Source organism: Symphalangus syndactylus, chromosome 12 (genome assembly GCF_028878055.3).
Source record: "Symphalangus syndactylus isolate Jambi chromosome 12, NHGRI_mSymSyn1-v2.1_pri, whole genome shotgun sequence".
In the NCBI taxonomy this organism is placed as follows: Eukaryota; Metazoa; Chordata; class Mammalia; order Primates; family Hylobatidae; genus Symphalangus; species Symphalangus syndactylus.
The window spans coordinates 140,757,942-140,779,628 of NC_072441.2; the positions used below are offsets into that span (position 1 = coordinate 140,757,942).

The following is a 21,687-nucleotide window of genomic DNA, read 5'->3' on the forward strand; positions in this document are numbered from 1 at the left end:
AAGGATGGGATTTAAAGATGGCGGCAGCCAAGTGGCACAAGTGCAGGAGATAATATCGAGGACTAGGAAATGAGCGGGCGGCCTGTATTGAAGGTCCAGAGTGCAGGACAGATGAACTTGATTTCTGTGGTTAGCACGTTCCTGATTAGGCAGCACACAGTCTTAAAAAACAGCCTGACTGAGAGTAGAACTCACGAGGGATGGAACCTGTTTCTGTCCAAAGACGACAACAGCAGGAAGCAGGACGCTGGGCTCTCGGGGGGCTCTCGATCCCTCGCCCCCACCGTGCAGCCCCATCATTCCAAGGGAAATTTCATTTGAAGAGTTGTCAGGGAGCAGCAGACATCACAAACAGCGTCTCCTGTGTTGTCCTCCCTCCGTCTTGGAAGATAAAAATTAATTAGGAGATGAAAAAGGAGGCCTTTGAAAGCACTGTTTGGCTGTAAAAATATGTAGGCAAAATGTAAAGGAGAACGTTGGGAAAGCGTGTTCTTTGCAGGGAGGGCTGCGCAGCTTTGAAGAGAGAGGACGTCGGAAGATAGCTTCTCCAAGCACTTAGACCTTTTTCAGTGCTGGGGGTGGGACAGCACATAACAGATGAGAGGGATAGTGGCTTAGGAAAGGAGTGGGAGCTGGGGGCCCGAGAATGCCAGGTTCCCTGGGCCCCTGGCCATTGTCAGACCATTCCCCTTGCACATCCTCTGTTCCTAGCATCTGACCTGGGCATGCTCTCAGAGAGGTCACCCGGCCCACCCCCTGCCTCTCAGCTGCATGACGGACCCTTTCCTGAGCTGGAGGGCCTAGGAATATGCTCCCCAAACTCAGCTTCCAGCTTCTCCTGACCCATCTGCTGGCCTCTCTCACATACAGCCTTAGCCCTGCCTTCAAGCAGAAGCAGGTAGGGGGACCAAAATGTAAGGCCCAGGCAGAATTCAGTGTGGTGCCACCTGTCGTCATCAAGTTACATCAGTTTTAAAGTCAGACAGACCAGGATTTGAGTCTGGGGATGATGTCTCTGCTGGTGACCTTAGGCAAGTCACTTCACCCATCTGGGCTTCCATTTGCTCCCCTGTACAACATAGATACTTATTTTCACCATGCAGCAATTGGCAAGAGGGTTCAGTGAGCTCCCGTATGTACAGTGGTTAGCCCAGAGCCAGGCATGCAGGAGGACTTAGGTCAAAGCCTTTCTCTTCCGCACAGCCCTCCAGCTGGCTGAACAGAAGCCAGAGAAGCAAGCTGGACCCTTTCCTCTTGCCCCGAAATTCCCTCCTGGGGCAGATTACTTAACCGGAGCACACTGGAGATGACCAGCTAATGGGCACCCACCTTATGGAGCTATTGAGATGATTAAATGCGATAATTCATGTATTCACCTCACAGCATAACCTGGCACAAAGTAGGCATGCAGCGAATGCTAACTTTTTATTGTTTATTGTTGCAAACTGGTGATACACCGGCCTGTGCAGCCCATAGACGTGATTTGGAGGGGCCACACATCGCTTATTTATACACGTCTGTTTTTTTTAAAACATCAATTGCAGCAATTCTCAGCAGCTGAGAGGCAATGTTTATCTCCAGTTTACAGACTCCCACCCAGCCTTCTTTAGTTACTTCAATTTTCTGCCTGGGCCCTGTCAGCATTTGAGTTTTTACCCCTTTAAGTGCCATAGCAACTCAGCACTATAGATATTTTTCTCCCCAGTTTCTAGATGAGAAAACTGGGCCTTACGGAGAATTAAGGAGCCTTAAAGGGAAAGAATGACTCTGGCCACCTGTGGAGCCTTAGGGGCAGGATCTGTGTTAAACACTTCACTCACCTTGTCTTGTTGAATGTTCACGATAACCCTAAGCAGCAGGTACTCTTACAACACCTGTTGTTTTTTTTTAAATTATTATTTTTAAGTTTTAGGGTACATGTGCACAATGTGCAGGTTTGTTACATATGTATCCATGTGCCATGTTGGTGTGCTGCACCCATTAACTCGTCATTTAGCATTAGGTATATCTCCTAATGCTGTCCCTCCCCCCTCCCCCCACCCCACAACAGTCCCGGGAGTGTGATGTTCCCCTTCCTGTGTCCATGTGTTCTCATTGTTCAATTCCCACCTATGAGTGAGAACATGTGGTGTTTGGTTTTTTGTCCTTGCGATAGTTTACTGAGAATGACGGTTTCCAGTTTCATCCATGTCCCTACAAAGGACATGAACTCATTATTTTTTATGGCTGCATAGTATTCCATGGTGTATATGTGCCACATTTTCTTAATCCAGTCTATCGTTGTTGGACATTTGGGTTGGTTCCAACTCTTTGCTATTGACAACACCTGTTTTATAGATATGGAAAGTGAAGCCCAGAGAGGTGATGTCGCTTGCTTGTGGTCACAGAAGGAGCTGGCATTTGAGTTCAAGCTGGTGTGACACCAGAGTGCAGCGGAGCTCACCCCTCTCACTACCTCCACCCTCAGCCAGCAACCCCCCACAAGCAAGCCTCAGGCACGTGCTGCTGGGATTGGGGGGTGAACTAGGAGCTAGACTGTCCTTACCAGGGAGCCTGTAGCAGTGGGCAGAGGCCGTGGACTCCAAAGAGGCCTCCTGTCCCCACAGAAATGACCCAAGAGAAATGATTAACTGCTCAAATCCATGGATCCAGTAAGGCCAAAGATTCCACACTCAGAGATAAGAAAGCCAATTAATATGGAAAAAGGCCTTCTTTCCAGTATGGAAAACAACCAAGGTCTTGTATGCAGTCCCATTGCTACTGCATCTCTGCACACATTCTCTGAAATTCAGCTCCCTTTGGAATTGCTGTATATATATATATATATAGACTTACATACATTCTCTTGTACAGAAATGTTAAATTCTCAAGATTAAGTATCTTCAGTCGGGGAAAATCAATTTGCTGCTTTGAGGAGGCTGGAATTGAAAGTCGTGAGCCTGAAATTTACTTTCTTGCCAATTTTGCTGATAAAAAAAGCATCTCAGTCCTGGCACACTGCCGTGTATTGGTTGTTCCAGATGATTCCATTAGTTGATTTGGGTGACTAGCCCTGAAACAATCTTTATTAAGGTTCCCATCAGGTCCGGGACAGGCAGGATGACACAGGAGCTGTAGGTATGTGAGACTGCGTTCCCTGGGGTGGTGATGATAGCTCTGGCCAGTGATGGGAACTCAGGCCTGTGATGGGAACTCTCCCAGAGATGGGAGAGGGGGACCAGAGAGTCCATGAAGGGCCCTGGATTTATCTATCCCTGCTTAGACATGCCACAAGGAACCTTTTCAGGGTTGTGCCCCAGAATCACTCAACTGCTCAAGGACAGAAGGACAGCACTTAAGGGGAAGCAGAGACCATGAGCAGATGGGGTTGAGAATGGGGACCCCAAGACAGAAGACAAGGATGGTGGGGACCATTCTAGGAAAGCAGATTTCAGACACATCTACCTGAAGGCGATGGAGGTAATAATTTAGTTGGTGCTAGGGCCAGGAGGCTCCAGAGACAGGAACCTCTTAAAATTTACGTCACAGCCAGCTTCATGCCTTGTTTTCACCTCCCATCTTCACTGGCCCAAGCTCTCTGGTGTCCTTTCCCATCTTCCTCATTCAGTTCCTTTACCCACTGGTGGCTTTCTTGTGTCTTTCCTCAGAGCCCATCTGCCTCAACACTTCCTTCAGCCCCCAACTGAAATTTCTGTCTCCATCTATGGTGTTGTGTTACTGGAAAGAGCATATGGTTTGGTGTCAGGCAGGCCTGTATATAGGAGGAATAAAGTGTTGGGGTGTGGGGAGGATACAAGGAGGAGTTTAGAGAAAGAGAAGAAGTTCTTATCCCATTCTGAGACAGAAGGAGTAGGTGGAGCTTCCTGAGTGATTCATTGTCAAGTTACTTTTCTCAGGACTTGAGATTTATTGGATGGATGACTGAGAGGGTGGGTGACATAAGAGAGTGGGTGGGTAAGATGGGTGAGGAGGAGAAAGGGATGGATGATTGGGGGATGGATGATTGGGGGATGGATAGGTGGGTAAGAGAACAGATGGATGGATGGATGGATGGATAGATAGATGGTTGGATAGATGGATAAATGGATGGATAGATAAGTAATAGGTGGATAGTCAGATTAGTTGAATTAACTAGTGTGTGGATGGTGTGTGAATGACAGCAGGATCAGATACGATAGTGGATGGGTGGGTGAGTGGTTGGATGGATGGATGGATGGATGATGGGTGGATGGGTGGGTGGGTGGATGGATGGATGGGTGAATGGATGGGTTGATGGGTGATTGGAAGGATAGATTAGATAGGCAGATGCATTAGGAGGTCTGATTTCTTCATCTACCTTTGGTTCTCACCTCTAGTAGTAGAGGGAGAATTGGGAAAGCAGAAGAGACAAGGACGGAAAGGAGCTGAAGAGCTGCAATCACTGGAGGGAGAAAAGTATTTAGGTTCCAATAACCAGGATGGTAGAGTATCAGGAACATGTGTATCTGGCAAAGCAGAGATGACTGGACTAGGATACTTTGATTAGAGGAATAGTTGGAATTGATGATTATCTGAAAAAGCAACCATATTGGGAGCATAAGTCGCTTATGTGACTGTGTGGTTGAGAGGGTGTATAAGTTATCTATTGCTGCATACCAAATTACCCGAAACTTCATGTTTTAAAACGACATTTGCTATCTCACAGCTTGTGGGTCAGGAATCTAGGCAGTTTCACTGAGTCCTCTGGCCCAGGGTCCCTCATGGGGCGGCAGTCAAGGTGTTGGCTAATGCTACAGTCATTTCAAGGCATGTTTTCCAAGCTCACTGCATGCTTGTTGGCAGGACTTAGCTCCCCCCAGGTGATTGAACTAAGGGCTTCAGTTTTTCACTGATAGCTGGCCAGAGGCTGCCCTCTGTTTCTTGCCCTGGGAACCTCTCCATAGGGCAACTCAAAACATGACAGCCAGCTTCCATCAGAGTGAGACGAGCCAGAGAGAGTACCAGTCACAGTCTCTTGTAACCTAATTTTGGACATGACATCCCATCACTTTTGTGGGGAGTTAAAAGCAAGTCAGTAGTTTCAGCTCACATTCAAGAAGAGGGGATTACACAAAGGTGTGAATACCAGAGATGGGGATCTGTAGGAACCATCTAGAAGCTTTCTACAACAGGAGAATCTGGGGAGACAGCGTAGCAGAGTGAGAAAGGAACAGAGTAAAAGAGGTTGGAGGTGGAAGAATCTGCTTATCAGGAATTTTCTAGAAAATAAGAAACATCTGGGGAGGCAGAAGAGCTGAACACCAGGAAGATTTTTAAGGGCAAGAATATTGAGTGGGGCACAGCCTGGGCCACAGGAAGCACTGAGGTGGAAGAATAGCTGGGGAGGTGGGAGAGCAGAGAGCACAAGAGGTTTGGAGGCAGGGATTGCAGAGGTAAGAGAGTCCTGCAGAGCTGGAGTAGCTGGAGAGTAGCAATGGCTGAAAGAAGGGCAGGCTGAGGACCAGGAGGGGCTGGGAGAGGCCAGCGAGAGCTGCAGGCATCTGGGCCCTTCCATGCCTTTGGCTTTGGGGCAGGTAAATTTGTAGGTTGGGGAGTGGCTGCTTATCTGTGAAGGTGCCCCCAGCCCTGTGCCCAAAGGAGACATCACTGGCACTCAACTGATATGGTGCTCAGATGTAATTCCAAGGGGTCCTGCCTGTGGCTTTGGGGCTCCTTCCTGTCCCCATTGCTCTTCCTCAGGACATGTTTGGGTCTCTAGAAGCCAGTTTAGGGGGGGACAGCCCTTGCCAGATCTAGGAAGCACCTGGAGAATAGAAAGTACACTTTCCTCCCAGGCTCCTTAGCCCTCTCCCAGCAGGCATGGCTTCTTCCCCATCCCCCTGCCCATGCCTCAGTCCTGCGCCAGCCTGTTCAAGTGCACCCATGACATCAGGCATACTGGAGCTGAGCCGGGTGCCAGTCAGACAGGCTGACATCACAGACAGGCACAGCTAGACTTGGAACCAGCCGGGCTCAGTGGGGCCTGCAGAACCACCTGTTCCCGTGAGATCAGCCAGGACAGGGCTGATCCCTGCTGGGAGCGGGCAGTTGGCAAAGCACTAAGTTCCCAAGAAATCTCATGAATGCCATGCACCCTGGTCTGCACAGTCTCCCCAGGCAGCAAGGGACACTCAGCCCTTGCCCTCCTCGCTCCTGGCCTCAGTGACCTCTCTGTGTCTCCCCAGCGTAGGCATAGCATCCTACCCACTGGACCTGGTCTTAGGGATTCTGGTTCTGCTCAAGCAACAGTGTCTAGCCCAGGACCCCACAGCCCTGGGCTCTGGTGTAGCTGCAGGGGGCTTGCAGACCACCTCTTCTGACTGCCCTTACTTTTCTCCCCCTCTGCAATTCGCACCCTGCTCCTTCCTCACAGTAATGAAGTACAACATGTTTGAGGCAAAATCTTCCCCTGAAACAGGACATAAAAGAGGTCTCCATTGGTTGAAGTGAAAGGGGAGGCCCAGGACCGACTCAGCTTTGCCCCGAGGAGCAGCCGTCTCTCCCCCTCCACCCTCACAGTGGTTTCTGTGAGGCGGGGCAGCTGAGGGGTTAGGGGTAGGGACTCTGGAGCCAGATGGCCTGGGTTTGAAGCCTGGCTTTGCTACTTAGTACCTGGGTAAACTTAGGCAAGTGACTTAGCTGTGCCTCAATCTTTTTATCTGTAAAATGGGGCTCATGATGGTGCCTTCCTCCTGTGATCATTGTGAAGAATCAACGCGTTAGTGCAGGTAAAGCACTTAGAACAAAGCCTGAATGTGCTAACTTTTAATAAATTTTAGAGAAAGAAAATCCATGTTTAAAAAGTCAGCTTGAAGACCACTCGTGCCATGGCCAGGGTTTCCAGGAAGCAGGCCTGAGTCCGCATTTCCGCTTTATCACTCGCCAGCTGTGTGTTTGAGGACCTTTGCTCCAGGGCCTCAATTTCTACATCTGAGCACCGTGTAGCACTCCCTTTCTCTGAAGATTGTAGACCGAGTTCAAGGCCCCAACCCCCGCTGAGCAGGGTATGCGGTGCTTGGTCCCTGGTGTGCCTAGTAACGGTGTGTGCATCACCCCTTCCCTCGCGGCCCAGAAATCCAAGATCTCCACCTTCGAGAAGATGTGGGCCTTCATGAGCAGCAAGCCCTCGGCGCTGGTGAAGAACAACGAGGAGGGCATCCAGAGGGCACTGACGGCCGACTACGCGCTGCTCATGGAGTCCACCACCATCGAGTACGTCACGCAGAGGAACTGCAACCTCACCCAGATCGGGGGCCTCATTGACTCCAAGGGCTACGGCATCGGCACGCCCATGGGTGAGCGAGGGGCTGCGTGTGGGAGGGGCGGGTGTGTGGGCAGAGGGAGGGCTCCACCCCCGCGTCCACTCATGCTCCGTCTCGCAGCTCATTCCACGGGGCTGATAAAGGTGACGCTTTCTTTTCTTTTTTTTTTTTTTGAGGCGGAATTTCGCTCTTGTTGCCCAGGCTGGAGTCAGTGGCATGATCTTGGTTCACCGCAACCTCCGCCTCCCGGGTTCAAGAGATTCTCCTGCCTCAGCCTCCCGAGTAGCTGGGATTACAGGCATGCGCCACCACGCCCGGCTAATTTTGTATTTTTAGTAGAGATGGGGTTTCTCCATGTTGGTCAGGTTGGTCTCGAACTCCCGACCTCAGGTGATCTCCCCACCTCAGCCTCCCAAAGTGCTGGGATTACAGGCATGAGCCACCGCACCCAGACAAAAGTGACGTTTTCTCAGCCCAGAAGCAGAGGGATGGAGCTGCATGCCTTGTGAGGGTGGCCCTGGCCTGAGCAATGAGAGCTGGGACAGATGCAAGGTTTGGGGAGAGTTCCCAGAGGCCATTCCTGCCTTCCCTCTCCTGCCCCTGCTGATGCAGCTCAGGGGCACTGGGCCTTCAGGGAGCCCACAGGGACTGATACACAATGGGCACAACCTCCCCACTCAAACAGGACATTCCCACTCACCCAGACACCATGCGTCGATTTAAAGGGGACTCACAGGGATAGGGCCCCCCTTTTATGAGCTGATCGAGAGGGCTAGTGGTGGTGGCCTGACCAGGGTGTCGGCAGAGCCAAACACAGCATGGGCCACACGCCACTGATGCACTGATGGCTAGGGGTCCCTTCTCCCTGCTCAGGCTCCCCATACCGGGACAAGATCACCATCGCCATCCTGCAGCTTCAGGAGGAGGACAAGCTGCACATCATGAAGGAGAAGTGGTGGCGGGGCAGCGGGTGTCCTGAGGAGGAAAACAAAGAGGCCAGTGCCCTGGGGATCCAGAAGATCGGGGGCATCTTCATTGTTCTGGCCGCCGGGCTGGTCCTCTCTGTACTGGTGGCCGTGGGCGAGTTTGTGTACAAGCTCCGCAAAACAGCAGAGAGAGAGCAGGTAAGCCTTGGAGCTTGGAGCCTGCACAGGATGGGAAATGGAGATTCGCGCTGATTTCACTCCTCTATGTGCCAGGCACACAGTGGTGTCTCATCTCAGCCTCACAACAGCTCACCCTGCATCCACTCGGCCAGCAAGCCCTGCCACTCCACCTCTATCCTGACCTAGCACTTTTTTCCATCGCTGTTGCCCCACCCCAGGCCAAGCCCCATCACCTCCTGCCTGGATTATGCCGCAGCCTTCAAAGCGGCCTTCCAGCCTCCACGCTTCCCCAACACCATCCACAATTCACACAGCAACCGGTGCCTTGTTTAAAACTTAATTCAAACCATATCATTTTCCTGCATAAAACCCTCCAGGGTAATTGTTGAAGGTGGGTGATGGCTGCATAGGGGTTCATTATACTGTTCTCTCTACCTTTGCATATATTTGGAAATTTCCATAATCAAAAGTTTAAAAAGGAAAAGTTAACAGGGTTGGCCCAAGCATATAGACAGTAGAACTAGGCTCAAGCCTTCTGATTAATTCAAGCATGGTTGGGCAGTAGTTCTGGGTCCCAGTAGCAAATTAGAATCACAGGGAGAAAGTTTTCAAGTGCTAATGCCCTGTACTCACTCCCAGAGACGCTCTGTTTTAATTGGTCTGTGGTGGAGCCAGCATTGTGCTTTTACAAAATCCTAAAGGGTGATTTAAATGTGTGCCTGAGATGAGGGCCGCTGGGCTGGGGGAAGCACAACTCACAGAGAAGTTCAAGGAGATTGCAGTTAAATTATATATAGAGGGGCCCATTATAAACAAGCAACTTACATATCTGTAAAAAACGAAATGGAATCCTCTATAACCAGCAAGCCTTAGTCAACAAAGAGGAGGGGGAAAGATGATACTCGATGTTGGAATTTGCAAGGGTGTAAGCGAAGGGACGCCGCTGAGGGAAGGTCTATGCAGGTACTTTTCTGGAAGGCAACTTCACAGCATGTTCAGAGTCTTTCACAGTATCCATACATTTTCACCTGTCAATTTCCACTTTTAGAAATGTACCCTGTGTAAGTGGTCAAAGATAGACACAGTTTTATTTACAAGGAAATTTGCTGAAGTGTAAATTATAACGCGAAAAGATGGGAGGGAGGGGTAAACATCTAAAAGTCTAACAACAGAGAATGGTTCTCTGTAGATACAAAATTATGATACATCAAAAAAGAACAACAATCAAATTCTCTGAGAATTCCCATTACAGTTAAAAGGAGCTCCCGGCCAGGGGCAGTGGCTCACGCCTGTAATCCCAGCACTTTGGGTGGTCAAGTTGGGTGGATCACGAAGTCAAGAGATCGAGACTATCCTGGCCAACACTGTGAAACCCCGTCTCTACTGAAAATACAAAAATTAGCTGGGCGTGGTGGCTTGCACCTGTAGTCCCAGCTACTTAGGAGGCTGAGGCAGGAGAATCACTCGAACCCAGGAGGCAGAGGTTGCAGTGAGCCGAGATCGTGCCACTGCACTCCAGCCTGGAGACAGAGACTTCGTCTCAAAAAATAGTAATAATAAATAATAAATTAAAATTTAAAAAGAGCTCCTCATTCCACCAAAAAGCCTAAAGGTTCTATCTACTCCACTTCTCTGACCACCTCCTTCCCTCACTCTCCTCCCCCACTCTGCTCCACACACACTGGCCTGAACACACCAAGCACATTTCTGCCTCAGGCCCTTTGCACATGCTGCTCCTAGAATGCTCCTCCCCCAGAGGGTGTGTTTTTGACATCTTCTGGTCATTCTTGTTTCAGTTCCAGTGTTACCTCCTCAAGTAGCCTTCCTTACCTGCCCCCATTCCCAGCCTCTCTCTATCCCATTTCACTGCTTGATTCTCTTCCTGATGGCTATCACTATCTGAAATTATTTATTTGTTCACGTGTTCATTATCTGTTCCATCCCACCGTTAGACCACAAGCTCCCTAAGTGGGCTGTGGCCTTACCGATCTTCTTCGCTGCTGCATGCCTAACACCTGGAATAGTGCCTGGCACATAGTAGGGTCGCATTAAGTATTTGTGGAATGAAGAAAAGCAGGCAAGGAGGGATGACGTTCTGCATGTAGTAGGTGAGGAAAGGGAAGCCTGGAGGGGCCACAGCTGGTAGGAGGCAGAGCAAGAATTCAAAGCCTAGTCCCCAGCCCCTGCACACAAGTGGTCCCGGTGCTAGTGCCCTGGCCTCACTGGGTAAGTTGAGATATCAACAGCCCCCATTGCCTTCCATGCAAGCTGCAGGACAACCTCTGGAAGCCACCATCATCAGATACCTGCAGGAAATGCTGAGCTCCTGCTGTCCCTCTTGGCTGTGTGCAGGGACCCAGGCCAGAAGGAGGCCACTGCCACCCAACAGCCCTACAGGGACCTGCCTCCCAGTTTCCCACCTTGAGAAACATGTGCTGGACTTCCCTGAGTGGGAGGATACTAATTCTTCCCCTTAGTTGGAAGCCCTTCCAGGAGAAAGTTTATCCATACATTCGTCAAATGTTTCTTCAGTCCTGACCCTGGGCCAAAGCTAGTGCTTTGGTCAGGGTTCGAGAGTTGGGCTCATGGGGATGAAACTGGCTGGTTCCTGCCCTCCGAGTCTAGTGAAGAAAAATGGCACAGGTAAACCAGAGCTCCTCGGACGTTAATGTGCATGCCATTCAGAACCTCAGTTTGCTCATAATAAACGAGGTTAAGATGATGGCCCACCTACCTTACTCTCCAAACAAGAATGTCAGGTTTTGTAGACTGCTGCACAAACTAATCATCCTGCAGGTGGCAGAGGGATGGGTGGGGTGAAGGTGTGAGAAAGACGGGTAACCTTAGCACAGACTCTGGGAGGAAGGGCAGGAACTGGCTGGAGTTGCAGGACCAGGCATCACTCTGTGCCCCTTTTCCGACCCCTCTCCTCCACCCTCCTGCAGCGTTCCTTCTGCAGCACTGTGGCCGATGAGATCCGTTTCTCCCTCACCTGCCAGCGTCGAGTCAAGCACAAGCCACAGCCTCCCATGATGGTCAAGACTGACGCCGTCATTAACATGCACACATTCAATGACCGCCGGCTTCCCGGCAAGGACAGCATGGCCTGCAGCACATCCTTAGCCCCTGTGTTCCCCTAGGCACAGCTGGGGTGGGGACCACAGGCCTGGGGGCTGGGCAGAAGAAAGCAAAGGAGATTGGAAGGAACGTCCCCTGTCCCCACACTGGGCTTGGGGACCAGAGCTGCCACCTGCCTGTTGGGCCAGGAGCCTCCTGCCCTTACCTGCCAGGAAGCCAGCAGGCTCTCAGGCCAGCTGCTTGGGCTTCATCCTCCTCAGATCTTCTGTGGGTTTCTAAAGCTGCCAGCCGAGATAGCCAAGGCCAAAGGAAGCACATGCCTCTCTCAGGCCAAACTCACCCGCCCCTCAACTCTCCTCCAGAGTCAGAAGTTTCTGCCACGGCCCTGCAGAGGCCACAGAAAATGGAAGACAGCTCTTATATTGCCATTTCTTCCACAAGAGCCCAGGCCTCCTACAGCTTGACCATGAGGCCAGAGACACAAGCCTTTGGCGCCTTAAGGATGTTCTAGCATGGCAGCCAATGGGAGCTCATGGTGAGGGATACCTATCCCATATGCCCGGGCAGAAGGAAGACTTCATCCCTCTGGGGCTGTTCACGTGGTCCTAGTCTTCTGGACTTGGCACCACCCCTGGCAGCCCCTGTTCTGGCAGAGTTGAAGACAGAGCCACACAGGGGAAAAGAGGAGTTTGGGGTATGGGAGAGAAGAGAACGCACAAACAGAGGCCACCATTTTGGATTCTTATGGACAATGACCCAGTGGTTCCTAATTCTCTAGGAGGTCTCTAAGAATATAAGTGGGGGAGTGGCCACAGAAAATTCTTCTCCGCTTTCTAGCCAGAGGAGAGAGGATCCCCTGAATCTCTCACAGAGGATGCCCAAAGACGCAGCCAATATTTGAAGCCCAGCAGAGGAAAAGCAGATTCCACGGAAATCCCACCGGCTCTTGTGCCAATGGGTCTCACTTTCCTGGTTAGCAAGCTATTGTCTAAACCCTGTTCGCATTTGGAAACCTGGGCTCTTTGCCATCTTCTCATCAACAACTCCCCATTCCTGGCTGGTAGACCTTGGCCTCCCTCTGTCTTCTCGAAAGGAGAAGAGTCGATTGAAGTGAAAGTCAAGTTACCCCTCCTCAAAAAAGGAGTCAGTGTCCTTCTACACAGACTAACTTTGGGCTAGGTAGGGGGAACCAGAAGGGATCAAAAGAACTTCTGGTCTCCTGTACTTAGCAAACCTAGAGATGCTCCCTAGAAAAAAAAAACGTTTCCAGGGACATAATATCATAGCTGGCAGAGGCCCCAAGGGTGGGGAGGAAGAAGCCGCCTCCTGGAGAATTAACCAAAGACCCCACACAGAGACATGAGGCCATCCTGGCCCCTTGTCTGTTGTCCAGAGCAGCTGTGACCTTGTGGGGCTTGGGGAAGACAGCAGAGAAGTAGCAGCAGGTTGGGTACCAGCCAGGGGGTGGACCTATGCATTCCAGCTTGCTGTGATGAATGCTCTAGAGGTCTGTGACTTTAAGAGTCTTGGAAAAGAATGAGACATAAAGGATTAGGAACAAAGTGTCCTTAAAGAGAACACGACGGGCCAGCAGGTTTGCCATGGCCAAGGATGGAGGGCAGGCTTTGAACAGGGGAGAGAGGTTCTGGGGGTTCTGGATGAGAACTGGGGCATACCAGCCACTCCCCTCTCACCTCTGTCCCATGCTGCTTGGGAAGCCCGGTTAGGGAAGAGCTTCATTTGGATCTCAATGGCTTTCTCATCTGGGTGAAGGGTAATCTCTAGCAAAGCAGGAGGCTACAGTGGGCTCATATAGTGGGCTCAGTGATAAACCTACATACAGTGGGCTCAGTGATAAACACTGTCCCTCCTCCAGACTGTGAGCTGCAGGACCAAACCTGCAGGTTCCCAGAATCCCAGCAGCTCTGACTAGCTATGTACATTGGATGAGGGAGAGGAGGGCTAGACATACATCAAAGCCCCATGCATGTAATGTTAGGAAAAGCCATGCTGTCACAAGCTTCAGGGTACAGAGGGTGTGTGCATGTGTGTCTGTGTCTTTCTTTGTGTTTGTATGTGTGAGCTTCGGGGATTGGGGCGCAGGACAGATCTGGACATATAACATAGTCCAGGGCATGCAATAATATGTGAATCCTTGGGGATCTGATGTGTGCATATGCGTGCATATGTGTATCTGAGTGAATTGGGGATGAGGGAGACAAATCCGGGTGAGCAGCAAGGCCCCATACATGTAAAAACAGGAGAAGCCATGTCATGATGGGGCCCTGGTGAGTATGCGTATGTAAGCATGCACGCACAGGTGTATGCATGCTGGTGTGTGTGCGTGCACATGTACACTGAGTGGCATAGGATGCAGATCAGGATCTTACCTGCAGCTAGCCAAATATGCGTAAAAGGAGAAGCCATGTCACCAAGGGGTCCGTGTGTGGGTGCATGTGAACACATGTGTACAGGCATGTGTGCACAGTGGGGAGCGGGGGGAAGGCCAGGGCCAGAGAGTTGTGTGACATGGGTCAATGCATGCTGTAGACAAGAAGCCATGTGGAGTTGAAGTTTCCGAGTGTGTGTGGGACACACGCATATGTTCCAGGTCACAGTGGAAGCAGAGACAGACAATCAGGAAGGTGGGGCAGCAGGGTCTGTTTGCACTTCTGTCATGGGAGAGATCATTTGTCACAGAGTCACCAAGGTTGCATGGGCACACTTGCCAGGAGATGGGGGCACAACCCTTCTGGGGCTCATGCTGCTGATGCCTTTGCTGTGGACATCATGTCCTGTTTGAAAGGAAAACTTTTTTTCGTAATTCCCCGGTAACAGGATTCTAATGAAGGCATTTGCCAATTTGCTGTCAGCAAACACAATCATTAACCACCGTCTTACTTTGTCCAGTATAGTTTCATAGCACGTGCCTCATTCTTGCTCTTGTCTCACACATGTGTTGTGTGTGTGATGCTACATGAGCATGTTCTTCAGAGGCTATGCATATACGTGGATTGTGACAGGAAGAAGAAGAAGTGGTGAGAATTTTTATAAAAGGGACAAAGAATAGTGGATAAATAGAGGCACAATTCAATTAGAGAAACCCCCCAAAAGGTACTGACTGGTCTTTAGACTCCTGTGTGGAAGCAGGAGGGCACGCTGCCTCATCTCCTCTTCCCTCCCATGCAAACCTTGCGTCCTGATGTTCAGGTGTTGTCGGTGTGGCTGATATTTGGCTTCTGGCCAACATCCAGCGTTTGTCCTAGAGACCAACCTAGTGTTCAAAGTGCAGTGGGGACCACCGCTGCCCAAGCGTGAGCTCTGTCTCTCCCGGGGCACTGAAAATGATGCTACATCTGTGAGGTGGGACGGAGTGGGGAGGTGTTTCCAGTGAGGCAGATCTTGTGTTTTTTTAAGTTTAGGTCTGTCCTGCCAGTGGGCATGGAGCTGAGCTGAGGCAGGTGCATGTGTGTGTGTGTGTATGTGTGTGTATGCACATGTAGTGTGTGTGCACACACGCAGGCACTGAGAGGTGATGGGAAGCATGAAAGCGTGTTTGGATGGAGCAGAAGATGGAACTTGCCTGAGCAGATGCTGGACTGTCCCTGCGTGGTGCCGCATGCCAGCCCTGAACAGAAGAATGTCCCCACTGCATCCCCAAATGCCAGTGCCTCCTCTCCACCGGCTCAAGCTGGCCAAGTTGAGGGGCAGTGGTAAGAAGACCCCACCACCCCTGCCGAGGCCCCGGGGCTTAAGGACAGTGAGCCCTCCCGATCACTCTCCCCTTGTCCTGCTGCTGGTTTCTCTGCTCTGGACAGAAGAAAATCCTGAGAGCGTTGTCAGTGTTCAGGTGGCCCCATGCTGCAAGAGTCTCTCGAGAGGGGTGATGCCCCCTTGGCCAGTGTGCTGGACTTTGAGTGTCTGAGGGGTAAGAGGGCCACCCCCTCCTCACAGCCAAGACTCTATCTAAGCTGGAAGCACAATCTGGCTCCACCTCCAACCCCTGCCATGCCCTAGGCCCTGGAAGATGGGAATCCTGGCCCAGGCCAGGGGAAAGGGCCAAACGGGTTACAAGTTGCTCCCTCTCCACCAGGAGTGCACTCACCAAGAACAATCAAAAGCTCCCTTTCTGCCTACTTTTCCAGGGGTACTGGGTCTGGGGGTGGGTCACAGCTCCTGCCTCGTCACTCAGCATGAAGTTGGTCCCTCCCTGAGCCACTCCCAGCTACATGCGCAAACATCTGAAAGTAGGCTGGCCTCTCTGGCTCACATCTGGAATGGTCCTGTGTGGATACCCATCTGCAAAGGGGCTAGAGGTTTGGACAAACAGCTGCATGGACTTATCATCTGGGATGGGCCCAGCCTTATGGACAGATACAAGAAATGAGCCCAACTCTGTGGGCAGGTCTCTGGATTAGACACATCTGGAAGTTGCAGGTCAGGTGGACACATCTGGAAGTGGCCCGGCTGCTGGCTGCCATGGAAGGGCCGTGCCCTCTGTCCCCATGGCAGTTTAAATCAAGCCTTCCCTTCAGTCCTGGATTTGCCCTGGAGTTAAAACTTCAGAGCTGAGGTCGTACATGAGTCACAAAACTTTTAGATAGAAGGTTAATGTTCTGTACAATATATATATGAATGTAAAATATATATATATATACTGTATATATATATATATATGCACAGTGTATATATGACCTGTAGCCCATGTGTATACAACCCTTTCCTGCACGTCTGCACACGGAGTGTACATAACCCAGCCAGCATGGGTGAGGACCAGATGAGAGATGGGGGCTGCAGCAGCAAGGTCTGGGACAGAGGCCTCAGAGAGCCCCTTGCAGGGGGAAGGCCCTCCACACATCAGAGCTCCAGACCCTGAAGAAGAGGGCAGAGCTAATGGTGCTGCCAGGTGAGTCTTGCACCGCCAGGGCCTCCTGTGGGAGGGGCAGGAATGGCCGCCGGACCTCATCTCCATCGGAGCCTGTCTGAGGCAGGACAGCTGGGTGTGTCTGAGAAGCAGTGTCATGCTAGTACTCGGCCTCTGTGCCAATATTACATTCTAGTTCTGGGCCAATTCATCAGGAGCAGAAGGGCTGGGAAAGAGCAGGCCACTCGCCAGGCCTGTTCTCACACCTGCCTGCAGAATCGCAGGTAGGTTTCAGGCTCCACCTAGAATACCCTAGAAGGCGGGGCTATTCTAGATAGCAAAAGCCTCTGCCTCTGATTCTCACCCACATGCAGAAGCAGTCACAACTTGCACACAACACAGCTCACAACTAGGGAAAGCACTTGTTAAAGAGAATGCCCCCAGGGCATTGCCAGCATGCCGATACAGTGTTCCCATGCCCCTGTTATTGATCCTGTCCTCCTGCCTTCTAGAACAGTGGACCTCACATCACCTCCCAGATTGTCTCCATTTTATGGATCAAAACTCTGAGGCCTCCAGACATGAAGAAGCAGCCATAGATTCAGTCAAATGCCAGCCAAGGGTTTGCCTCGCCTCAGACAACCTCCCCAGCCCCATTTGACCCAGAGACCAGCTGTCAGGGAGCGACCTCAGAGCCAGAGGGGTGAAAGATGAGAGGCAAGAAGGTAGCTCCTATCCTAGCACAGCCCAGGCTCCATCTGTCTGCCCTTCTCTCCCCTGCGGCATCCTGGCAGGGCAGTTGGCAGAGCACGCCCTCCCCAGGAGGCTGCAGACCTCTGTCCCTGGCTCACCCAGATCGGTCTGTTCTCTGCAGTTCCATTCCTTTAGCCTCTTTTGCAGGTCTGAGCATCTCTGGAGCACGCAGGGGAGGAGATAACTGAAGTGGGCTTCCGTGCAGTCAGCAGCCTGCCCCAGCTTCAGCCTCAGGCGTCAGGCTGGTCTGCACTGAACACTGGGTCTGCCTCTGGGGCCCTGACCAAGCACGCCTGACTCCAGCCCCATGAGGAGCATCCCGTCTTGGTTCCGTAGGGATCATGGGCCCGCTTACCACTGTGCGTCAAGCCCCCAGCCCACCTCTGCCTGGGCCGACTTCCTGGTTGGGCCTCCCATGGTAGGGGCCTCAGTTCCCAGGCTCTGGGCTGAGCCCCCAGGCAGCACCATGGGCCTCTGAGACCCTAGACCTGTCCCGCCACCCAGACCAGAGTGCCTGGACGCCCCCCACTCCCACTCAACAAGGTTCCCACACACTGGTCTCTGGGCCATTCAGGGGATGCCCTTTGTGGACATGCAGAATTTCTATGAATATAGTTTTTTGTAAACATTTTGTAACAATTTGGGTTTCATAGTAACTGTGTTACTTGCCAATCATTCTAGGCTGATGTAAATAAATTTCCAAACAAATCTGATTATTTTCCTTTTTAAGACACTGTGATATATCAAAGTGCACAGTTTGCTGTATGAAGTAATATGGTTTTAAATTTTAAATAAAATGTTTCTAGAAAACAGGGCTCCCTTGAGGCGTGTTTTCTGTTTCTCTTCTCTCCTTAGAACCAGAAGGTGCTGGGCGACGAGCTTTTGTCATCTTCCCCCAGGCATGACTGTGTCCCAGACAAGAGACCCTGGTGCCCAGCAAGCGGGTGGCTCCGGCCAGGCTTCTGGTTCAGACATTGAGGAAGTAGGGTCTGTCCTTGAGACTGTCTGACCTCTGTCTTCCCTTCCCTTGGCAATACCCCTCCCTCATCTCCATCCACACACTCCCTTGGGAGTTGCCACGTACTTACTCACGTGGCTCTGTCCCTTTGGTCACAGCTGGTGAGGTCGGGTGGACACCTTACCCCAGCTTGGCCAGAGTCTCGCCTGAGCTTTGTCAAACTGGAAATGAGAAAGCTCTATGCCAACTGCCCTCTGGAGATGGAAACTGCTCATACAATCAGGGTTCAGGGCGGGACATTTCCAGCAGGAAGGGATTCAGTATGGAGGTTTATAAAACCAGCGGAAGAGATGAGGGAGCCCGGCCAACTTGGTCCTCCAGGAATGGCTCCCAGAATAATACAGAACTGACCCACCAGTGCATGACCACCTCTGGGCCTGGTGCCAGAGCTGGGAGGGAAAGACACACCCCAGAGCTGCAATCCAGGATCCAGGAAGTCTCCATCAAGACACTGGGGCCGCCACCATCCCACATCATAGTGCTCCTTGGAACCCAGGAAGTTGGAGATGAGTAGTGGACTGAAGCTGCTGGGAAACCTCATGTTCCCATGACAGAAACAGCCCAAAGAGGAGTGGGAAGGTGGCCTCTGCCTCACCTTTGCCTCCAACTCTCATGCAAACAGATTGAATTGGTAGAGACCCCTTTCCAAACAGAACCCTCCATGTTCTCCTATGACATCATCTTAAAAATAGCTCATGGTTATTGAGCACTTTCCCTGTGGTCGGTGCTAGGGTAAGCTCCTAACACATATGATCTATTTTGAATGAGAGATGTCCCTCAGACCCTGACACATCTCAGACCCTGACTCTGCACGACTTTCCAGTCCAAATGTCCAAGACCCTTGACACCGGCTTAAGTGTCCTAAGCCTAATTACCAGGAAAGTGGCTATGATTGCACCAGCTTGGGTCAAGTGGCCACTTGTGTTCCAATTAGCTGTGGCCCGAGGGAGAAAGGGGTCACTTAATACAATTATGGGACCCAGGATCACTGCTTTAGGAGGGTTGAGAAAATTGGAGAAGTCAAAAAAATAGGCAATATGGGTTGGCAGGTCTCCTAAAATTGCACCTCCCATTCCATCAGCTGACAAGTGCCAGGGAGGCCAAGCCACGGCCCCAGCAGTAATCTCTGCAGAATGGAGAGGATGTCGGGATCCAGTAGGCCAGTGTCTGGGAGCTCTGGTCTAACCTGGAGCCACAGCCCAGGAGGAGACTTTGGTCTGAGCCAGGTAGGAGGTAAAGAAAGGCCCTGGGTTGCAGGCGTCAGCCATTGAGGGGCATGGTCGGGACCATCCCTGGAGAGGAGCACCGTGGGAGTCAGGGTAGGCTCCAGGTCCAGCAAGGAGTGGGGGAATATGGACAAGAGACCTGGTAGAAATGAGGCCCACAGTGGGGGTGAAAGAATAGGTAGAGCACCCATCCATCCACCCACCCATCCACCCATCCATCCACCCATCCACCCATCCATCCACCCACCCATCCATCCATCCATGCATCCACCCACCCATCCACCCATCTATCCATCCATCCACCCATCCATCCACACATCCATCCATCCATCCACCCACCCATCCATCCATCGACCCACCCATCCATCCATCGACCCACCCATCCATCCATCGACCCATCCATCCATCCATCCATCCATCCATCCACCGATCCATCTGTCCATCCACCCATTTATCCATCCATCCATCCATCCATCCATCCATCCATCCACCCACCCATCCATCCATCCATCCACCCACCCATCCATCCATCTATCCATCCATCCACCCATTCATCCATCCACCCACCCATCCATCCATCCACCCATCCATCCATCCATCCATCCATCCACCCACCCATCCACCCACCCATCCATCCATCCGCTCATCCATCCATCTGCCCATCCATCCATCCATCCATCCATCCATCCATCCATCCATTCATTCACAGACTTAACTAAACATGTATGAGTCCCAGCTCTACCAGCTACTAGCCGTGTAACTTTGAAGAAGTGACTTCACATCCTTGAGCCTGTTTCCTCATCTGTAAAATTCATGAGTGTGAAAGCCGCCCCCTCATGGAGTGCTTGTGGGGATTAAATGAGAAAAAGCACACTGCATATTTAGCACAGGGCAGGCACATCATAAGCCAACAATAAATGATGCTATTTTCATTAAGAAAAGGGAGAAAGATGGGAAGAAGAAAAATTAGGAGTTACTATGGGCTGAGTCCTCTCTGGAGAGACAAGGGCACTCCTCCTTTCAGGACTAACCCTAACTCAGAAGCCTATCTGTGATACCCTCGGCTCTGGACGGGGGCCAGCCAGGCCTCTCAGATTACTGACTGCACAATGGGTGCAGGAGCAGTGATGTGGCTGTCCTGGCTCAGGCTCCTGTTTCTATAACCTCGGCCATTTCTGCCTCAGCCCCTCCTTGGCTAATGCCTTGTGCTCCTCTCGTCTCCAGGACATACATGGGCTCCTAGTTCTAGTGCACCAGTCCCCAGGAGCAAGACATTCAAGGAGGCCCCTCAGTCAGGAATTGCTGTGGCAGGAAACAGACACCTACTCAAACTCACCGGGGCAAACAGGGGGCTTCATGATAAGGGGTCTGATGGAAGACAGTCAAGTTTCTCTCCCTCTATCTTTCTCCCTCTCTCTGTTTCTATCTCTCATTCCCTTCCTCCCCGCTCTGCTTCCTTGTTCAAGGCAGGACATGGCCACCCCCATCCTGGTTCAGGTCCTCCCAGCTTCAGGGCTCATGTCAGTGAAAATGTCCCAATTCCAAACTGCCCACCCACTCCTTCAGCAGAGAGAGCTGGATGGTGGAGTTCTCAGAGAACAGGTATATCTGATGAGTCACTCTAGATCCACACTTCTGAAAATGCCCTGAGGATCTTGTTCAAATGAAGGCTAGGGTCCACTCGTCTGGGACAGACTTGGGTGTCTGCACTGCCCACAGCTCGCAGGGGCTACCGGGCTTTTGGCCCGCTGCCAGCACAGCAAGTGGCCCAGCTGTGGTGGAGCAGTTGGGGTCACTGAATGCAGCACAGGCCTCGGAACCCTCCTACTCCATGCTCTGAAGGCACAAGCCCCACTCACCCCATTCAAGAGCATCATAGAAATGAATCCTCCCTTGAGTCCTTAGTTCCCCATCTGAAATGTTGATTAACTGAGCATCCCACTCCACTCCTATACTTTTCTGTCTTATCTAGCCCCAGAATATCTATGCTGGCAGGAATGCCCTAAGTCCCTCAGGATTCAAGTTCACTCAGGACCCCTCTGCTAGGACTGATGGGCAAGCCTCCCCAAGCAGTAAGATCAGGGACTCTGGAGTCCAGCTTCCTGGGTTCTGCTTCTTGCTCTATGTCTTCTTTTCTCCCACACTTTTTCTGGAGATGGGGGTCTCACTTTGTGGCCCAGGCTAGAGTGCAGTGGCACAATCATAGCTCCCGGCAGCCTCGACCTCCTGGGCTCAGTGATCCTCCCACCTCAGACTCCCAAGTAGCTGGGACCACAGGTGCTCACCACCACACCTCACTGTCTTCTTTAAGTTTCAGAATGGGGAGACTAAGACCCACCTCAGAGGAGGGTTATAGAGATCT

The 21,687-nt window shown here is 51.5% G+C and overlaps 1 protein-coding gene across 6 annotated transcripts in view; it reads left to right on the plus strand.

Annotated features, from left to right (window-relative positions):
- The window catches only part of GRIK3 (glutamate ionotropic receptor kainate type subunit 3), a 239,247-nt gene extending 221,351 nt beyond the window's left edge, over window positions 1-17,896 (plus strand). For 2 of the 6 annotated variants that reach the window (XM_055254586.1, XM_055254590.1), the window contains exons 14-16: window positions 7,091-7,313; window positions 8,154-8,404; window positions 11,332-17,896. In XM_055254586.1, the coding sequence (XP_055110561.1) occupies window positions 7,091-7,313; window positions 8,154-8,404; window positions 11,332-11,526 (669 nt within the window). In that variant the 3' untranslated portion in view covers window positions 11,527-17,896. The other 4 variants (XM_055254589.2, XR_008652849.1, XM_063627902.1 and 1 more) reach the window with 4 other exon arrangements.
- Window positions 17,897-21,687: the final 3,791 nt, after the last annotated feature.